This window comes from Hypomesus nipponensis, chromosome 4 (assembly GCF_054491055.1).
Source record: "Hypomesus nipponensis isolate SF chromosome 4, ASM5449105v1, whole genome shotgun sequence".
Lineage (NCBI taxonomy): Eukaryota > Metazoa > Chordata > Actinopteri > Osmeriformes > Osmeridae > Hypomesus > Hypomesus nipponensis.
The window spans coordinates 11,427,859-11,448,895 of NC_140364.1; the positions used below are offsets into that span (position 1 = coordinate 11,427,859).

Here is a 21,037-nt window from a genome sequence, read left to right on the forward strand (position 1 = left end):
ATACGATTTTACAATTCCAAGGTGCAGTTGGATTTGTGATTAGCATGAACAGGTCTTTGGTTTTCAATATATTAACATAATACGCCTTGTATGCATATCCTATAAAAATACACGAGGGTACCCCGCCATATAGACTGAAACTATTGAATGGGAATTAATAGAAAAGTACAAGATCCAATCATTGGGTGGGTTCTTTCAATAAATGCAATACGTTGACCTCTACTTTCCATTTGTCAAAGGAAAAAAGATGGCGGCCAAGACGAACGTCAATGAAGTGACTGGAGTGGTAGTGTCATGACTTGGCTTGTCATAGCTGAACAAAAATACATTTGCAACATTATTTCAGTCTTCAGCTGTCGTTGCTCTCAACATCTTTCTTGTGTTGTGTCCTCTCGCCTTGCAGCGCTTTGCACCCCATAAACGGTTATAGCGGTAATTGTCTTTTATGGCTGTATACAGCTAACAACATCCTATGCCAAGACGCGTAGCCTAGCAAAGCGCGCCGCGCAGGGCCTGCCTGTTTGCCCGGAATCTCGACACATTTGAAAGAGCCAAGCACACACCCACACGCGCACGCTCAAAGTCTATCACAACCGTGGACTTAGACTATAGGCCAACACAAGCAACTCACCAGCAATTGTGTTTTTGTGTGTGTTTTCACGTTTTTGGGTAACACCAAGTATGCTCACATCCTTAAATGAATGAAAACTAATGCTTATAGAAATTAAGGCGGCATTTCACAATTAAACTCCTTTTTTATCTATCACCTAAAAAATATTTTATGTTATTTTTTGTTTAGCGTGTAGACCAAAATAGGCCTACCCTTGTTCATTTAGAAAATAAATGTAAGTAAATACAACATTTAGCTAAGGTTGTTTTGTGGGCCTATTCTTTAAAAGTAGGCTACTGCGTTATGCTTTTAATTATTCCTTAAAGTCAAGTTACTGTACCTTAGAATGTTTATTACATTTTAAGAATGCAACATGGATGCCTTTGCAGATATAATTTGTTTTATTCAATAAATAAAGTACAAATTACATTTGTGAATCAAACATCTGAACGGTCACCAGACCATGAGGTATTCATTACCTACATAACCTACAGTGTATTTATTTTTCTCTCTAGCACTAACAAAACTGTCATTTTAAAATGTTACTCCCTGAAATTCAGACATAATTCAGAATCACTCTGAAGCATTCTATCGCCTCACAACGAAAATTGCAATTGCAGGTAGTTGAGAGACGTCTAGGTAGTCAAAACTAGGATATCATTGTTAAACAGCTACTACCAATAATATTATTATGCAGTTCAAAAAGCGTTTGAGGCTCATGCACCCATTTAAAATTATATAATTACGTTAGTCTACAATCTATGTTAAAATACAACTTATCAGTAATTGGACTAACAATGAAGAGAAAAAGACTACAAACGTAATCACATAAAAAAAACTCAGTTGAACCTGAACAACACACTAACACAGAATGCACAACGAACACCCAAACGAGCACAGAGATCAGGCCTATTACACATCTTACACATTGGCCCTCGGAGCCGAGGTATTATTTAATTTTAAACAAAAACAAGTCAGCACTGTCAATTGTGCAATATAAAGGTAGTTGCATCAAACCGACGAGTAAGGCCGGACATGCTAACACGACAAATAATAGCTTCTGTTAGGCTAAAACAATAAGACAGTAGGCTTAAAAACAGGCCAAAGTCGAGGTTTCTCAAAAATCCTCATATAATATTTACGTTCTGATTTAATTATCCATTCAGTCAATCATCTTTTGGTCCGTCTTTATTGAATTTCTTCATCTTCATTCTACGATTTTGAAACCATATTTTAACCTGTCTCTCGGAGAGGTTTAGCTGCCTCGCGACCTCGTACCTACGGTCCCGCGTTAGGTACGTATTAAAGAGGAACTCTTTCTCCAACTCGAGGATCTGATGCTTGGTGTACGGGCAGCGTTTTTTTCTTGAGGCGCTCGCGTGCAGCCAGTTGGACACGGGGTTATCTGGAAAAAGGGGGTGCGAGACCAGTGTGAGGCTGGTGTTGCTGACCCAAACATCAAAACACATGACGCCAAAGTGTTGATTCTGATATAAAACACTTTCCTATTTTGGGTGGAAAGAATAGCTGGACTATGTGGTCGACATCAGGTATAAGCCCACACCGCTGCAAACGTGTTTAGATCTGAAACCTACAGTGTCTTGTTATTTGAACGGCGACAGAAACACAGCCTATTAACAAGTCCATATAAATCACTGGCACGCTTGGTATTGCATGTTTTTCTTAACTGTAACCCCTTCACAACCCACACATGTAAAGGCTACCTTCACCCCACAGCATTACAGAAGTATCAAAAGATGGAGCGGCACTTACTTGGATCGAGGGCCGGTTTTTCCTCGCTCTCTCCGTTCTGATCGCCGGTATGGCCCGACAACGTATCCTTGTCCAATGGGGATGCCGTCGCCACAGTCCCGTTAGCGAAATCAGAGAGCAGCAGTGCTGTGTGTGAGCTAGGCAGCGCGCCATCCCCTCTTGCTCCCAGACTCTCTGGTTTGATTCCGTAGTGATGGGTTGTCGGTAATCCGGTCAGGGGCAAAGAGCCAGACATCGGCTCCAGTAGCCACGACTGCATGTAGCGACCATCCTGGTCCCCAGTGGCCGGGCCTTGGGGGTGACCGTAAGGGTGGTGATAGACAGAGGACATGGCGCCTGGAAACTGGGCCGGTACATGGCTCCAAGATGGGCTGAAAACCGGGGCTTTCGTCGAGAAGGTGCAGGGCCCATGTTCGGTATGGTCGTTAAGGGAGGTGGGTTGTCGAGGGTGCTGAAGCCCCCCGTGACCGGTGGAATATCTGGGAGCGGAAAGCTCCTCGCTCTCGGGCAGAATGAGGGAGTCAACGTAGTAACTAGTAAGCGTTCCGGATGTCGACATGGCAAAAACACTTTCACATAAACGCAAACATGCACAGATACATACAAAAACAAGCGCACACACACCACACACACATACACATGCGGTAAACCCACCCTCACAAAATTACAATCTGAAGAAATCAAGTACCAACTTGGCCCCTCAAAGAACTACAGTCTAGTACTAGTTGAAACGCAAGCTACAATTCGATTGGGTAACGCGCGCACGTGATCATAAAGGCTGAACAATAAAGGATAAATCAATCCCTTTGACCATTAAATGCTCGCGGGTCTGTGTCCTAAAATGTAATAACGTCTAGTTTTTAAAGCAAAGAATTATTATTGTTTAAGACTAGCATAGATCGACAATTAAAAGGGATAGTGTTTGCTGATGCAAAAGAGAATATTGGAAATGATGTTCCAAACAGAATAGGTGTTTGAATCACAATATAGATATAACAACTATATAAAACATATACTTAGAAAGCTAATTTTAACAAGGCATTTTATAGGGACCATCAGCCAAAGACATTAACAGAAACCACACAGGGGTTCTATTTAGAAGGAATACGGCAGCCATATTGGACGACACGAATGAAACATAATAACATAAACGTGCACAGGCCTACGTTCTTGAGTTTCACCATGTATACCCTATTATTATGGATTGCATCCCCAAAACAGGTAACCATGTTCGCATGCTACCCATTTAAGCAGCTATGACAAGATGCCCCTCACATTTTAATATTTTAATAACATATTTTAGTACTACGAAGAAACAGGCATACAGTAGCCTAATAGCCAAAACAGAGACCCACTACATAGCCTACCACAGAAAGAGGGATTTACGCAAACATTTTGGTGGAAAATTTCAAATCTTTGTTTTATGTGTTTGCTTCCAAGCTTATGCACAACTTCACGTTCGCTTTGCAACAGTCTTACCATGGTAGCATAAGCTGCACAATGACTAAATGATATTCAATTATTTATTTTTTTGATCTTGTCAGTTAGCCTATAACATAGCCTATTGTACATAACATATCGTGTAGCCTTTATCCAAGTGTTTGCAAACATTTACATGCAATTCAATAAACGTACAAATAAAGACAAAAACAATAAAACATGTATGTGTACGAAAAAGTTAGCCTATTTATCTTGCAAACAATAGCCTTCATAAAATTGACAATTATAATTGAAATTACAGTAGTACAAAGGTTTTCAAATTTGCAGACGAACATGCATGAAAACAAATAATATTTAGATATGGGGGAAATTACGCACAATGTCAAATTACCTCAATCTATAGGGTAGGCTAATTTGTATTTGTATGCTACTTTTATACAATCTAAACTATTACACTTATGCAGGCTAAACTGAACTGAAAATGTTAATCGTTGTCGTATAAAATCAGTCACTGATCTTTTTAATCCATGTTTTAAGCAAAGCGTAGGCCTCCTTTAAATTAGAAATACGACGTTTGGCGTTTATTCAATTTGAATTAAGCATAACAAGAAATATTAAAATAGTTTGAATAAAATTGTAGGCCCTACCTCGGCCAACCTATGTGTTTCATCAATAACATTGACCCAATATGTGTATAGTCATATCGTTAAGATACTATATGAATACTTTATAATTTCTATCATATCTTTATTATTATTAGAGACAGCGCCTTCAAACAGTGCATGAAATAAAATAAAATTGCGTAGGCTATCCTAAATTGTGTGTTAAGTGTACATTTTGTGTTTTTTTTAAATGTGTGTAGTCTAGGGCCTACATACGCTTTTGAAAATGTTTATCAAAATATGACTGCAAATATAGGCTAATGCGTTTGTATTACACCTATTGCAAGTGACCCAATGCAAAGTTTAGTCTACAGCGACGGGATTTGGGGTGTTGGTTTCAAAGGCGACGAAAGCAGCAATGGGATGGATTACTAAAATTATAGGCCTTAATCATTTAAGTGAAATTATAGTGTAGAGCTCCGTTATGTTTCACAAAAATTAGGCTAAACAAGCAACAACACAAAAACTAAATTTAGAGCAGGGCGATTGGCTGCACGCAGATATCTATTTATTGCCATCAAATTAACTAAAAGCTGGGCCAACACCTTAAATGGCCACAGGCAATTCAGGGCTAAGTAATCCACTTCATTTTTGAAAGATGCAATGTGAATAACAGTGACCATGTTGTGCAATAACCTTCAACCACAGTAAAACAAAAAACTTACAAAAAATATAGAAGATTGAATATGTTAGGTGTGTTTTCACATTGCTGGACAATTATTGTGAATTTTAAGAGACTGTGAGGATTTGCGCACTAAAGCAGTGCACAAACACCTTCAAAAGAAAAAGAAAAGACACAGGGCAATGGCTCTCAGGCAGTAAACCAAATCAGGGTGTTTTTAACACGGACACAGTTTACCACAGGGGCTATTGACTTCTTTTGCCCGCAGATAACAGCCTGTCTGGTGGATCTAAATATCACCATAAAGCCTTTCCCCTCTTTTGTGTTGCCTCTCTATTGCGCAGCGGAAGCATCCGGTTCTATTGCCCACCGGCGCGCCACTGAGGTCGCTGTTGTCCACTCAACTTCCCCTTCCCCTCAACTGCATTGGTCGTAACCGAGGCCTTGTCTGACGTCTTCGTCACGAGTGACAGAAAAAATGCTAGCCTCACGCTAGTTCCAAGTCCAACCCGCAAAATGTTAGCATATGGCAAGATTAATGTTAGACCCAGGGATACCAAGGCTCAACAACTACAAGTCGAACAATGTGAAAATGTAAGTCGGGAAATATTAAGACAGATGAACTACAGCAAGTCAGTCTTGGCAAGTTAAGCAAATGTAATATATCCTATGACCTACTTTCAACAGCCATAGGCCAAATTCATATTTTGTTGCAAAAAATCCGAAATCAAGTATGCTCTACCTTTGGTTGAATGAAGTTTAGATGCATTTCACTGGGGCAATTAAGACAGTTCTATGTTGCAGAGTTTTAAAATGGATCCCAACAACATGAAACTACCTAAACCACTCGACAGTCGGATACAACAGCCAATTCATAACACCACGTTCTCGTCGGACTTAGGGTTGATTTTGACAGCAGTGTTTTCAAAACTGAATGGAGTAAATAACCCAAGTGATCCAAACATATATTTCCACGTTCAGTTAGGTAATGTTTTCATCAGAGCATCGTTTTTAAAATTGTTAGACACAAATTCCCAGCCATAAGGACATATTCACTCACCATTTATTCGACGAGTTTTTTCCACTCTCATTCCAGAGAAGCAGATATTAGGCTACTATCCGTGCAAGTCCAATTTCTAGCACTGTCTCATGCCTCCTCTCCGTCTTAACGGCTCTCACACGACTGAATCTTTGTGGGGAGCGAGAATCGTCATATAGCCTAGAAGCGAGTAATAAAACTTTACAAAAGCCGGGCTACATGCAGGGCTTCGGCCTAGACAAGTTATGGTCTTGGCAACGTCTAAATTGTTTCCGAAAGCTGTTCCACTCCTTAAAACAGTTCTGTTTGTGTACAAAAAAATCAAAACAATCTACAACCCAAAGAACCCCCCCTAAAAACACATTGCCTTGGAAATCACCAGTATATTGTATATACCACCAATAGAGGTAGCATGTTATGAGTTAATGCCTATAATATAAAGTAAACACTTCAAACTATAAATATTAACCGATAATGATCTACCACTCAGCAAATGTGAATTTATAATTTATTACGCGTACACAGAATGATCCTTATATTTACAGAATAGCGTACTTTACACAACAATAAACTCGTGATTGACTGATCATGTAGCCGATAATTCCCTCAGTTTGGCCAATACCCCAAAACTATTCAACATGAAGGAGCAATTCTGTAATCTACATGTAAGCTATCTTTAATGATCACATAATTAATTTGTAGGCTACGTCTTGCCTTTTAGTGAAGATTTACAAAATAGATCAGACGTATTCCATGCCGTCATTGTTTTGTGTGGTCTACATATTGTCAAATAAGGTAAAAGGCTTCGGAATCGTTTTGGTGCATGCTATCAATTCAGAGAACGGTCACAAATATATGGAATATATTTGGAAAGACCAAATAAATGTAGGGCTACTTTTATAGTTAAATACATAGACCCTCAATAGAATAGAATCTAACCAGACTACTGCTTTTTGCCCAAATTCCATCCTTTAGACATACTTATACACGACCCCTATCCAAACGGGCAACAAAACTGAATCAATAAAACAATGTACACCACCATACACAGCAACAGAACAGCATTCACGTTTTATCAGTAAAGTACATAGGACGATGCACAAACGAGGCGTGTCTATTAGGCCTAGAGACTTGCCTCCTAATACTTGCAACTAACTCATTCAGGGGAAGTGAAATTCTATATTTCCGTCATCATGAAAAAACAAAATTAGACGTGAGCTCCCGAATCCGGTTTTCCCGTGTCATTTTCTTCAATTTCATTCTGCGGTTCTGGAACCATATTTTGACCTGTCTGTCAGTCAGGTGCACGCTCCTACTGATCTCTAGGCGACGCTCGCGAGTCAGGTACATGTTGAAGAGGAACTCCTTTTCGAGCTCCAAAGTCTGGTGCTTGGTGTAAGGACAACGTTTCTTCCGGCCGCTTTTTGCTGTCAGCCAGTTGGCTGTGTTTTCACTTTTTGTGTCTCCTAAAAAATGGTAGATACAAGCTTTTAGGTTAAAGCTATAACAATGGGCTCAGCCTGTATGTGTGTGTGTGTGTGTGTGTGTGTGTGTGTGTGTGTGTGTGTGTGTGTGTGTGTGTGTGTGCGCCCGTGCGTGTACATTAAGCGATAGGCCTCTCCAAGCAAACTTGTACTTTGCTTGAACTTGAGAACGTTTACATTAACACAAGTGAGAAGACAAAAAGTATAAAAACATGAAACACCTTGGTAAGGGATAATATGACTGTTGTATGGCATTTATAGTGATGTTATTTGTTGTTCCAAAGGAATACAGCTATATGTTTAGGCCTATAGGCTACGTATTATATCATAACTACGATTAACGTTATAATTGTTAACTACACACACAATTTAAAAAAATAACACTTCAAATCAATGAATCAAAGTATATAGTCTAAACAAATGACTTCTTATCAACTAAAACTTTGTTGCTCCAGTACATTCTTCAGATCTTAACCATTATTTTCACATGTACCTAAACAGTTTTGTGTTGCGCATTTCTGAACACAAGAATCAGTAATCCTTTAAATAGGCCATATAGAACCTTCGGCTTACTGTTTAGAGAAACCACGATGTAGACAGCCATGTCATTTTCACACTGATCCTACCATAGAAACCTCAGAACTACACTGACAGACCGACTGGTCTTACCTCTTTTATCCGTCGCCATACCTGCCTTATATACATAAAAAACGTCTGATGCTGACCAAACCTTTTATGGTCTTCACTTACCGTCAATGGTCCTCCTTGGTCGTTCTCTGTCCATCTCCTCTGGTTCGTCAGGAGACGAAGATTCTGCATCAGAGGACGCTCGTGCTTCCTCGTCTCCTGGTGGAGCATGAGTATGGAGGGGCACGTTTCCCGAGGAGACGATCTCCTCGGTGTTTCTCTTCTCGTGCGCCGTGGCTAGGTCAGAGGACGTCGGAGGTGGTGGGGTGTGGTAGCGAGTCGGGGCAGGGGGGTGTAGGCCAAAGTGAGAATGGGAAGGGTTCGACTGGGGGCCGTGGTAAAGTTTATGAGAATGTGCGTGTGTCTGAGACAAGCGGAAGTAGCCCGGAACAGGCACTGTACCCCTGCCTCCTCCGTCCGGGACTGTGCACGAGCCCGAAATTGAACCAGCTGTGGTTAGCCTAGAGTACGTGAGGTCTTCGGCGGTCGAGCTTTTCTGGCACTTCTGCGGTTCGTAGAGGCAGTATGCACTCTCTTCTTTAATGTTCTGAGAGAAGGAGCAGGGTGCAACCTGGGGACCCACAGTTTGTTCCTGGTCCATTCGGCACGACCTCTGCGCGTCCATCCACATCTCCATGCCTGACATGTATGCGCCTGACGCGGACATCATATTTTGGGGACCCACCTCGTTCCGTTTGACTATACCTGGGTAGTATCCACAACTCTGTAGTCCGTAAGACACCTCTGTGGTGGTGTTATGGGGCACACATACACCGCTCACTGGATAGTGCCCCACTCCGCTGTCTGTCCGGGTGCTGATAAGAGAGTCCACTAAGAATGCATTTCCTGCCGGGCTGTCCGAACATGCCATTATTGTAGTGTATTTTGGCGAAGGGAGAAGATAGCCCTTTCTGGCTGACATTTCTTTTGCAAAACATGTTGGATATGATTAGAGATACCCCCCTCTCCACCGGGAAGACTCTTTAACCAATAGGAACTCTTGGAGACGGTCAGTCCCTCCCATTCCATAAGCTACGTAGCAGCCGGGACCATATCTGTCATGTGGCTAAGGCAGAGAAAAGAGACAGCCCTGCAATCAGTGTGTTTCTCTCACCTCGGTTTAATGCACGGCCATAAGGGGCGAGGCCGTCTGTTGAACACTCGAAAAGAAAAACGTGTGTACACTACCGTGTGGGTAAAAAGGAAGTAAACTATCTTGTACACGACCTAAGCTACTATGACGTTTCTTTATTTGGTTTAAAAATACTTTGGCGCAGACATATCAGCCTACTGCTAAATATAGCCTATACATTTCTTCCATGAGCTTTAATCCATTCATCCATTCGAAAAAGAAATGTAGCAACTGTTGGAAAGTGGAAGCAACTGCAAAAGTAGGATTGTATGGTAGGCTACACAATAAAGGTTAAGACAAAATCATATATCCTAGTATTATGCAATATGTAAGGGCACCATAACTTTAATTAATTATTGCCGTAGTTTGTCAGGCTGAAAATCATTTTAAAACGCTAAGATATGTCTACATTTGAAGGATGAATTAACAAAAACATTAACTTTAAGTGTTAGATGCTTTAACTGCAGATAAGTCTATGCGTGTTTGGACTAAAGGGATAGGTGCAAAGAGCAGTTCTCAGATGCAGATAAATTGCAGACTCAGTAAAGTCAAGGATGTACCTGTATATCGTTTGAAGCTGGAACTAGTGAAACAATTGTTTACCTATTTGCATGTAGCAGTTAAAATAGATATTCCATAACAAATCACTATACTATCAAAATGAATCATGCCACATTGCAATGAAGGCCATGTATAAACATTGACAAGCCCGTCAATACATACTCGTTCAAATAAACCTTTCTTAACGTTAGTGAATCTGCACATTGAATTAAGTAATTACTCCTTGCTAAAGTAGTACCACAATGAAGTGGTACGTAAGTGTATTGACAATAATAAAATAGTATTGTGAAGGTGTTGGCAATCTACCTCAAAATAAAACTGCATTTTATAAAGCCGCCATAGCTGTCATTGTGAACGTTGTTTAATAGCAAAGTATTAATTGATGTAGGCTACTTAAAGAAAGAAGAAAATAACTCTGTAGCCTAAAAGTAACCATATTAGCCAACTTAAAGGCTAATTGAAAAAAGATTTCGACATTATGAGTTATCTACTAGTAATTGGTGACCAAGCACCTCTAATTCATTTGAATTCCGTAGTTCGTCCACTTAAGACATCGCCTTTACGTTTCTTTCTTAAATAGTCTAATCATTTGAGGAGAGCTCTAGCCAAATAAGTTATATTAAATGAACTACCGTTTTGTATATTAGGCTTCAAATTAAGATATAGGCCTATGTATATATATTGTTAAGGAACCAACTTGTTTCGTTCATCTGTGTCCTTTTTGGAGTATTGAGACATAATAAACTCTCCCTCCATTTTGTAGTGTTCATGGCCATGTGTTGTAGCTCCAGGTTGAAGTTAAACACGGCCAGCTTTGCCATTACCAGGCCCAGGTGGCTTGGGGCCCTCCGGGTTTGCTTCCACCCTATGGTGTCTGTCTAAGACAAATTTGAAGTAACATTTATAAATTGGGGTTTAAAACGTCACATGTTAATTCAGGATTTAGTTTTGAAACCATATTGTTAGCAATGTATTGTGGATGGAGAATTTGTCTTGCAGTCAAACTGACCAAAAAAAGGAAAATTACAAATAACAAGTATTTAATATATTTATGAGTTAAAAAGACACAATATGGCGCTAATTAATCAATTATTAGAGTAAAGAGATTTTAGGGAGGAAAACGAGCTATATTTGCGCCTCTTTGAAAACTGTTGACGCATCGCAAGATCAAAAACAACGTAAGGACAGCTAAACAAACTTATAAAAACTTCAAGAGAACTACTGAAATGAACTTAAACTTAAGATAAAGTTACTTAACCAGTGAGTTGGAAAAATCAGCAACACATACCGTGTTGACGTTAATTCATCATGTGCATATGCATGACACCGCTATCAGCACACTGTTGATGTGGGGCCTATCAATACATATTGTGTTACCGTTATTAATTGTAGCTATTAAATCTTAATTTTCACAGCTGCCCGACTATAGTTTCCACCTTAACAGTTTACTATGACCAGTGGCTTTGATCAAGCCCAATAGTGGCAGAGGAGGCCGTTTTAGACGGATCATGTTCGTCGCGAGTGCAGTTATATGAACAATAATGCGGCGTTTTATTACATCCAGCGGAAGCATTTATTTTTCACGAGAGACAAAGGATTCAGAAAGTGAGTCTACGCACATGCAAGGCCAGGGTACCCCGCCCCCCCACGCCTTAGAATGACACCCAATATCTCCCTTCTCCTTTTCTCTACAGTCAGGACGGAAAGGGGGACACGTATCTGGCTATCACTACCAAATCTTTGCCTTCTTTTTCAGTCACATATTTTATCGTTTTGGCACGAAAAGAGAATGATGTATTTTGGAAGGACACCAAACACAGTTCCTGTGGATTCCAAAATAAATGGTTTCAAACGAGACTATAGGGCCAACTTTAACTAAGTTGTGTTGTCCAAAGGCGTTTTAAACGATTAATTAAAACGATTGAGCTAATAATACATTTTGCATTCAACATCCGTTGCTTAGAAATTGAAACGTAAATTGCTCACACTTTTTTATAATTAAAAGATATTAACCCTGACTTTAAGCACTAGGCTTAGGAAAGGGTGTTTACTTATGCAGTATGCCTCGTACCATGTTACAGCATAGCCTACCTTGCATTATGCTACATTTTCCACTTCAGCAAAATGTAGTAGCACGTTGCAGAATAAAGACTTACACCGATTTGTTGCTTATTCATGCCATCAGAAACAGCCTACGTTATTGGCCAGTGACCTGTTCTGAAATGCTGAACATTGGTTTAATCTTCAAAACAGTCGTGTTATCACCATGGAAGCAAAAGGACCAAAGACAATGGTGCGTGTTTAAACAAGAAGTGAATGTTTCCGTCAAGTGGATGAAAAGGTGTAGGTATTGTGGCAATCTACGATTTACCTCCACGCGTGTTTAATTTGAGACTCTTGAAGAAGGCTGTGCCGGGTTCTTGTCAGCATAAAGGAAAATATCCACGGCCATGACATTGGTCTCAGCAGCGCCGCCCGGTGGTACAACAGTCCATTTTCCAGCTCAACCATTGCCACTACATTGATTCAAAGTAGGACAAACCTAGAAGGGAGAAAAACACTCAAAAAGTGAAGTCGAGGTGGTCGGCGACCTAAGGCTTTTCCTATCCGTCCTCTCCCTAACGTCGCTTTCGCCTTCTTGGTAACACAGTTAATAACCTTGGGTCTCAGACGGTTTATTGCACTGCACTCCAATTGTACAAATGCTTCAGACTCTCAGACAGGTTTTATTGCCGCGTTGCTGCGGCAACGGGGAAGATGTCCCGTAATTAGGGACGGAATTCCAACGCGCCGTAAAGGATGCGCGAGGCAAGGCCGGATATGGCAAAGAGGAGCAACCATAAACTTCAGCCTCTCTCCCTGCCTTTATGGCCCTTTTGACTGTCATATATGAACGCCAATGCGCTGCAGCAGGCGCTCATAAACAGAGCGATGATAACAGCAAATATGGCGAATCTCGCTTGAGAGACTGTTGTGAAAACAGTGTCCCGAATCTGATCTTTAAATGACAACTCATAAGTTTACCAACAAGCACGTGGTCAGCATCCAGCACCATTTTACGCTCAATGTTATGCACACAAAATATAGAAGTTCAAAGGCAATGACTAGACTCATACAATAGTAGGTTCGGATAACACAAAATTTCAAATAACCATGTATATGATGCAGTAATTGCCCAATAATCAACCAAACAAATAACATGGACTTAGAAAACTATTCTGAAAACTACAAACGTTCTATTAACACGGGTATAGATCTTAATATGCTAAAAAGCCAAAAACAATTTAGTAAAGGTTTTCGTATTATATGGTTGAATATCTTGCTATAGGCCCACGTAAGTTCCTTTGGCTTCTATATAAAGTTGCATTCGCAACCTCAACTAGAGTGCGTTTGTCCCTATTACAAGCAGACATCTGCCCCATTGATAAACTTGATTTTCCTGTCTTATTTTAACACCAACAACCGTTGCATATATCTGTGCATAATATTGCAATAGAAAGAGAAGCGTGCGTAAAACCCAATTGCTTTAACATTTCTAAAAACCAGAATGACCAGACACAAAAAATAATTCCTTCCAGAATCTTTTCAATTTTAATTTCGAAATATAGGATAATACACAATAATGTGGGCCATACCAAGCAGTTGATACCTGACATTACATTTCAAAAGGATTTTCTCCATTACATGACTGCAGTAAAGAATAATGTAATTTTTTTAATGAAACCCTATGTCGGAATACTACGGCCCTATATTGCGTATTTAGGTGTGCCACAGAGTGCGACAATTCAACCCACAGCGATGCTGAACAAGCTTATTCCTTATATCTGGTGTGGGCTGTTGTCATCGTCCGTATCCTTATACCACAAATTAAAATTAGATGTGTGCGTGATCAGATACACACATTAACAACTACAATGTGTTGTGTGAGGAAAATGGGGTTAACATGTGCTGGGGTCATACTAAATAAACATGGTATCCCAATAGCCATAGTTTTACCCATGAGTAAACAATGGCCACAAAATAAATAACCTAACAAATAGAGACAATGTCTGCGCAGAGTCATTAGGCATATTTGGTCCGTAACCAAACTTGTTAACTTGTAGGCCTACGACATCACACGAGTAAACCAACCCAGGTAGAGAGTCCTAAGATTCAATAACAGAAAATTAAAATCAAGAGTTATTTTGATTACAAAAACGTAAGGTCAGTGCATAGACTGATTAGGTTGTCCGCGTGAAAAGAAAATTAACAAAGAGACTGTGCGCTCTGATAATATTAGAATATGTCTGAACAAAGTAAAATTGTCTTTGTGATGACAGAACAACTCTTAAACAAAGTCTTATGAGTCTTATGTTCATACTATGTCTTCATGCTGATTTGAAATTAGTTTCAAATCAGGAGAGTAAATTGTCCTCGAACTTGAAATTAACCGTTGAGCGCTGTTGTTGCTGTTGTGGTCACTGTCGTTTTGTTGCAGCCATACGTCTGAGGAAAAGACACAGCAGTCAAGTCTGTAAATGCAATGAATCCTATAGCAGAGGATTCGTGGTGTAATACTGTAATCTGTCTCTGTTTAATTTCTTTTCCTTCATTCTTCGGTTCTGAAACCAGATTTTTACTTGACGATCGGTGAGGTTCAACATACGAGAGAGCTGCAGCCTTTTTTCCTTGTTAATGTACACACTGAAAAAGAACTCTCTCTCCAGTTCTCTTATTTGATATTTTGAATATGGACATCTTTTCTTACGGGTCCTTTGTCCATCTGGGGTGGGAGAAAAACAGAGAATATACAGGTCACAGAAACAATAAACAATTCAGGAGATCCATAAATGTTAGATGGACTTTTGGGGTATAGGCTACACAGCTAAATTACACAGTGGTCAAATTACCACAGACCAGAACTCAATGTTTCAATTTACATATTTCACAATTAGACAACTTACAAACTATTCAAATGAAGTTGTACAGCTAAATTAACAATGTTTGAATATATCCGTTTTAAGCATGAATACTTTTTGGCAGGGTACATATTTTTTTGTCTTTGCCAATCAACATCCATAATAAGATAAAACATTTAGCTCAAGGGTTATTTTTGAGACCGTGATATGAATACAAATAGACTAGCTACAGAACACGGCTGGCTTTAGCCGAAGTGCTATCCTAACCCCTAAACCAGAGCCACCACCCTCATTACACCCAAGTGCTCTTTTAACGCAAAGAATCCGTGAAACTAGCCAGTAGTCTACATTTATGACACACAAGACGAATAGAAGACAGTATCTCGATAAATTAATGGTAATGCATTATATGTGGTTATTGAAAATGTTTGAGAGCGTTAAAAAAATACTGGTCCATTGTTTTTCATGGCCAATTTCAATTCCAAGCACGTGATCTTCTAGTTTATAACAAAGTTTTGTTGGGGAAATCTACAGGCCCTCTATAAACCTTATATGCTTATAAAACAGCATATAAAAATTTTAACAGCAGCGCGCTAGATTGCAAACTTTCTCTCATAACCAAGGCGCTGACTTAATACGTACTGCTGCTGCTCGATTTCTCCTCATTGTTGCCGGAAGACTCTGGGCTGCTGGTCTCCTCGCGCGGCTCTTTCGCCTCTGTGTCCCGGCATGATGGCGCGTGCTCCGGCGCAGAGCTTGCCGCCTTGGTGACCGTTTTGTCCCCTGAGTAGTCGTTCGCCGAATGGTTTTCTGTTGGATTTCCATATGCCGTCTCGAAAAACTGGTCAAACGCTTGAGGCAGCACCCCGTTCCTCCCAACGTTACCGTAAAAATTTGATGCGGATCCCGAGCCTGAGTGGTGGTGATGGTGATACGCGGCAGCGGCAGCAGGGTTGTTTTTGGCGAACATTTCCCCCACGGTAGTCTGTGCCGACAGACAATCTCTGTGCACCATGTCCTCTGTGGGGGGATAGCATTGGGGCAGATTTCCCCTGTGCGCCCATTTACTGGACGCATCAATGGCAGCATAGTCCCTGAACGTCACCTCTCTCACGGGCTGAACTTGCGGCAGGTTAGAGGAGTAAGAGTACGTCATGGGGCGAGTAGACGGGGTCTGGGACAAAAATGAGGGGAGAGAGGAAAAATCTGCCCCCGCCGACACATAGTAGGTGCAACTAGGTAAATACATGTTCGATCCGACGGGGACCCTCTCGTCAAAATCCATCATTCCTTCACTCTATACTGTTCTATCTGGGATTCGCCTCTATAGCCGCCCTTAACATGGCTCTGGAGCGCCGTGGCTCGTGCCTCTTTGAAGCAGGTTCCGCTAGGCAGAAATTTTGAAACGTAAGCTGACGTGGAGAGCCATCACCATCCATTCCAGGGAGGCGTGGGTCACGTGACAAGGGCAGAAATTGACAGATTTTGTGTGTGTGTGTGTGTGTATGTGAGGGGAAGGGGTGTTGCATGTGGAGTAATTCGTGCATGTGTGCGTGTGTGTGAGTGAGAGAGAGAGAGAGAGAGAGAGAGAGAGAGAGAGAGAGAGAGAGAGAGAGAGAGAGAGCGAGAGAGAGAGAGAGAGAGAGAGAGAGAGAATTTGAGTGACTAGACTTACAGCCAGTTGTCCTAAAGCTTGACATTGGTGGTTTATTGTCATCTCGTTCTAAAATGAAAGCCTTTGCTTGCAGCGAGTCAGAGAAAAAATATAGATAATTGTATTGGTTTTTAGAATGTACGCCAACCACAAATTGCAATCGAGGTATCAATCTCAGTGTGTGGTTTGACATTTAATTTGGAGCTAATTTGTATGTATTTTTCCCGAGTTAAGAAATATTATCAAGACAAATTGCTTTGCTAGTGTCATAACGAGATTTTTTTTTGACATTCATTAATTTATAACATTAAATTTGCCTCTGCCCAACATTTGGCGATGAGGGTCATGTTCAAGTAACTCTTGACGTTTGAGCATTAATGCAATCAGGTGTTGAAGTTGGCGGCAAAAAACATAGGCCGAGGTTGCAGGCAAACAAGCTTTTCGCCATGCAGACACTATTTTATCGTGGTTGTTTCTTCAAATTCAAAAATCATTAGGCTACATAGCATCTAGAAAAATCTAATGTTTTGCAAAAAGGTTTCAAAAAAGCTTGTCAATATTATGCAGCTTGGTTTATTACAGCAATACCGACATGCCTATGCGATCGATAGTCTTTTCAGACGGAACCCATGAGATATCTGAATATTACAATATAAATAAATTGATTAGTCCTAGTAGTTGATAGGGTAGTGGTTGCTGGAGTATTTGAAACAAATAGTTGCAGTGGCCCAAACGCCATGACGTGTGCTGAATGAATACGTTGGCTGGGGTTTACCTGTTGTTTTATTCTTTGCTTAAAAACCATAGTTTCACAGTGGCTCATAAGAAAATCCGCTCCCAGTCTCATTTTGCGCACACATTCTACAGTTAAGCCTATTTATTGAAAACAATACATGTTGTGTTGTTGCCGAGGGTCTACATGAATGTCATTCTGTTTTTTGGGCCTTGTATGTCCAATGACCATTTAAAGTGAAATTGTACATTATTTATTGAGACCTTCAAAATGCTTTGGGATGCTATTTCTACGCAAACATTACATTTCTGTTTTTATATAGGCTATGAACTTAAGTGAAAGAAAGAGAACAAATGTGAAGCGTGTTTTAACTTCAAATGAGCATGGTAACATTTTATAGTTAACGCGCTAAATAAAACGAACTCCATTTCCCTTCACATATCCATTTTCAATTGTAGGCCTATTTAACTCCTAATCACTTAATGGAATATCTCCTGATCTATGACATATCCTAAAGAATAGTCCGTATTATCCGTATTGCATGCACTGGCCTAGTTTGTGATTATAATATGTGAAGAAAAGAATCCTTCGCAATGCAATAAGCTATTTCACCCCAAAACACCACAGTGACCACAGTGCGTGTTTGGAGTGGCTGGAACCTGAGGCTAATGTGCTTTGAGAGACCCTGAGAACGGATTAGGACCGCAGGGACTCCCCCTGCCCCACCGTACGTTACCTAAATCCACCCGACATACACATTGGGCTCCGGGACTTGGCGGGAAGGCATGTGTAACGCGACCCTGAACTATTACATTTACTAAGAAACGATAATGAGCTAAACCTCTGCTGCAAAAAAGTAACACACGAATATTCTTGGGTCATTCGTCGCTTGGGCTTATTTGAATACAGGGACACAAACAAACCAGTGCCTGTGCAACCACACGCTCCGCCTCTTCGTCAATCCCGACAAATTCTACGACTTTTGCTGGAGCTTTTTAATGTGTAATTGAGCACAGGGTGCCCACGAAAACCAAAGCCAGCTCCTCACAGACCTTAGTTTTTATAGGTCCTAAAGAATCTACTGCGCCTTTTTTTCCTTCTCGGCCAGACACCACAAAACTGACCAGGCGTGATAGGAAGTTGCCACCTACACCGGCTCAAAGTCATTAAGCCGAAGCTGCACCGAGACATGAAAATAAGGATTCAAACCTCAACAGAAAGGTAAGAATTTTACATACCTGCATGCACTACCAGTTTATAAACGATTAGTAAACTTGACAAAACTTAAAAGCATACGTTTGTTACAAGTAGCCTACTTTAGTTAAACATTTAGCCTATAAACATTGTTTTCATATAGGACTAGCAGGAGCAGTTCCGAAACATATATGATTCATGTGCACTTATGATCTCTTTAGTTCTACTGGATTTTCGTTGGTAAAACACGACACGACATCTCTGCGTAAAAGCCCACCACGCTGAAGCTTTGTCTACGCGGTCGACTTCAAGTTCGGGGGAGGGAGTTGGGCCACCGCCTGCAGCGTAGGGCCTTACTGAAGGGTCTAAAGACGCCATTTAAGGGAACAGTACACCCTGAATACTGCAAACTCAATTTACTCAACAGCACGCATTTTGGGCAGATGAAAATAGATCATGGAGTTTAAGAATCAAAAAGACATTGGTTGAAAATTAATTATAAGAATGAACAGAAATACGATCTTTGATTTGGCTATAGATTATTTGATTGGTCTGCAGCTTTCAGCCATCACAGGTGATAACAGAAAATACAATTATAATGTGAACACATTATTGTCAGTGAAATCTGCTACAAAAAGCGTTTTCCAAACTGAACGTTAATTTAGTTATTATTAATAGGATTACTTTACAGACCCATTCAAAGTTAAACATATAAGGATATTTAAGGATATTTACAAATTTAATTCAAATTACACAATTGTCAGAAGACGCTAGAACATGTAATTTCGCCTTTCTAAAGGAAAAATGCGAATTTGACCGATACGGCTATATCTCATTAAAGGCATACACAAAGTAGGCTTATAGAACGTTAATGTGCATATTGTGAGCTACCTAGTGAAGCTTCATATTGGGTCTTCGGCTGTCCAAGTAAATTAAGCCTAAATATTAGGCCAACACAAAGGGCATCTGAATTGACAATAAAACAGGATATATTTTCGAGAGGAACTTAATGCCCTGTTACTTTATTTAGACATTTTTTTTTAATAACATGTCCGAAGAATAAGACTATAAAACGTTTAACCATTTAAAGAAATAGCATGTCAAAATACCGTTGATGTTGGTCTACTCAAGATGTGTAAAAGCTACAGAAGTGAACACAACAATGCAAGGCTCTTAAACTCACTCAATGACACACAACCTCAAAACAAAGGACTATATTATGTTCAGTGTATCTTAAATCAAGAAATAGTGTTAGCCTAAGTATTGCGCTTGTATTAATGTTATGCTCACTCACAAAATGCTTTTGAACTTGAATGATGTGCGATCTTGGCTGTCTGTAGACAGTTAACATTGTTTTAGGCTACTGATATGAGCTTTGAGATGAATACTAGCTTCCAAACTGAAAGGCTATACCCACATACACATGAAAAAGTCTCCCACACCTACTGTAATACTAATTAACACACATGAATACACCAGGAGGCGTGAACTTGTTTAAACCATTGAGAACTGTTAATTTATCCACAGGTGACAGAAATGTGAGCCGAGGGCGATGGTGACGACATGGCGGCCGAAGAGAGACCACACAACGGCGACAGACGCAAACAGAACTCAACTCCATGGTCAATAAAAGGAAGTGGCATTGCAAACTCTCGGATCAAATCAAAACGCTAATATCACTATCGGATTGCAAACTTTCAAAGTAAATTAAAGGCGACAGGCCCAAAATTAACTGGACGGACGCATATGGACGGAATAGGCCTATATAGATAATCTTTTTAAAAATGTTGATCTGAAAATCAATTCTCCGTTGTGGTAATGGACATATGGTAATTTGATTATCAATTCTGAACATGTAGGTTATGTAGAATATTATTCTGCAAAGGCAATAAATAAACTATTTGTAATATCACCCAATTTAAATGTTTATAATCTGTAGTTTGAGGATGACATGGAGTTTTGGAATAGTTTAAGCAATATGTTATTTCTTTTGGATAACCGAACCATTCCATGTTCATCCACAGGTTTTTTTGAATGTTTCTCTACGAGAGTCATGGTCGAGGTATACAGAAATAAACTTCCTTGCAATGACTGTTGTGTTTTAGAAATGCCGTGATGCCGTAAAGCTTGTCCGTCATTTGTGCTTGTACACATAAGACATGGACATTTAGTCATTGTGTCGCAAATGGCCCTACTTTCAAATTCCTTATTCATTCTGGTATACAATTGTAAAACTAGAATAGCCTAATCTGGGAGCCTAATCCCAGTGGTGCAGTTATTGGGCTAATCACCATCAGTATTAGCCTTTGTTGCGGTCTATTCTAGTTTAGTTATTTTAGTCGAGACTGAATAAAGTAGGCTAAGCGTTAATTTTCCAGGAGGAAACAGGAAACAGTATTTTCTGGGTTAAAGATAACTTGATTAAAAAATCAGATAAAAAAATGTTTCTGAGAAGTAGTCCTAACAGACATCATTTACTTCGGAATGTCATGAGATATATTTCCATAGCCTAAAGAAATATGTAGGCTACTCAAAAATGGATCACAAT

General features: G+C 40.1%; 3 protein-coding genes and 1 long non-coding RNA gene across 4 annotated transcripts; 1 reads left to right on the forward strand and 3 right to left on the reverse strand.

The window, feature by feature from the left end:
* Nucleotides 1-992: 992 nt before the first annotated feature.
* On the reverse strand, nucleotides 993-5,585 carry LOC146295581 (homeobox protein Hox-A9-like). Its single transcript, XM_084696536.1, has 2 exons — nucleotides 2,384-5,585; nucleotides 993-2,015 (listed from the first exon to the last, which is right to left on the reverse strand). Exons 1-2 carry the CDS (start codon nucleotides 2,940-2,942, stop codon nucleotides 1,777-1,779), a joined length of 798 nt encoding a protein of 265 aa, XP_084552662.1. The 5' UTR covers nucleotides 2,943-5,585; the 3' UTR covers nucleotides 993-1,776.
* On the forward strand, nucleotides 5,559-20,580 carry LOC146295582 (uncharacterized). Its single transcript, XR_014753309.1, has 3 exons — nucleotides 5,559-5,701; nucleotides 18,404-18,516; nucleotides 20,017-20,580. It is a non-coding gene; the product is annotated as an uncharacterized LOC146295582 (long non-coding RNA).
* On the reverse strand, nucleotides 6,641-9,516 carry LOC146295583 (homeobox protein Hox-A10a-like). Its single transcript, XM_084697156.1, has 2 exons — nucleotides 8,381-9,516; nucleotides 6,641-7,612 (listed from the first exon to the last, which is right to left on the reverse strand). The coding sequence occupies exons 1-2, from the start codon at nucleotides 9,237-9,239 to the stop codon at nucleotides 7,338-7,340; spliced, it is 1,134 nt and encodes a 377-aa protein (XP_084553282.1). The 5' UTR covers nucleotides 9,240-9,516; the 3' UTR covers nucleotides 6,641-7,337.
* LOC146295584 (homeobox protein Hox-A11a-like) lies at nucleotides 13,588-16,267 on the reverse strand. The gene is made up of 2 exons (XM_084695455.1): nucleotides 15,551-16,267; nucleotides 13,588-14,772 (listed from the first exon to the last, which is right to left on the reverse strand). Exons 1-2 carry the CDS (start codon nucleotides 16,194-16,196, stop codon nucleotides 14,540-14,542), a joined length of 879 nt encoding a protein of 292 aa, XP_084551581.1. The 5' UTR covers nucleotides 16,197-16,267; the 3' UTR covers nucleotides 13,588-14,539.
* Nucleotides 20,581-21,037: the final 457 nt, after the last annotated feature.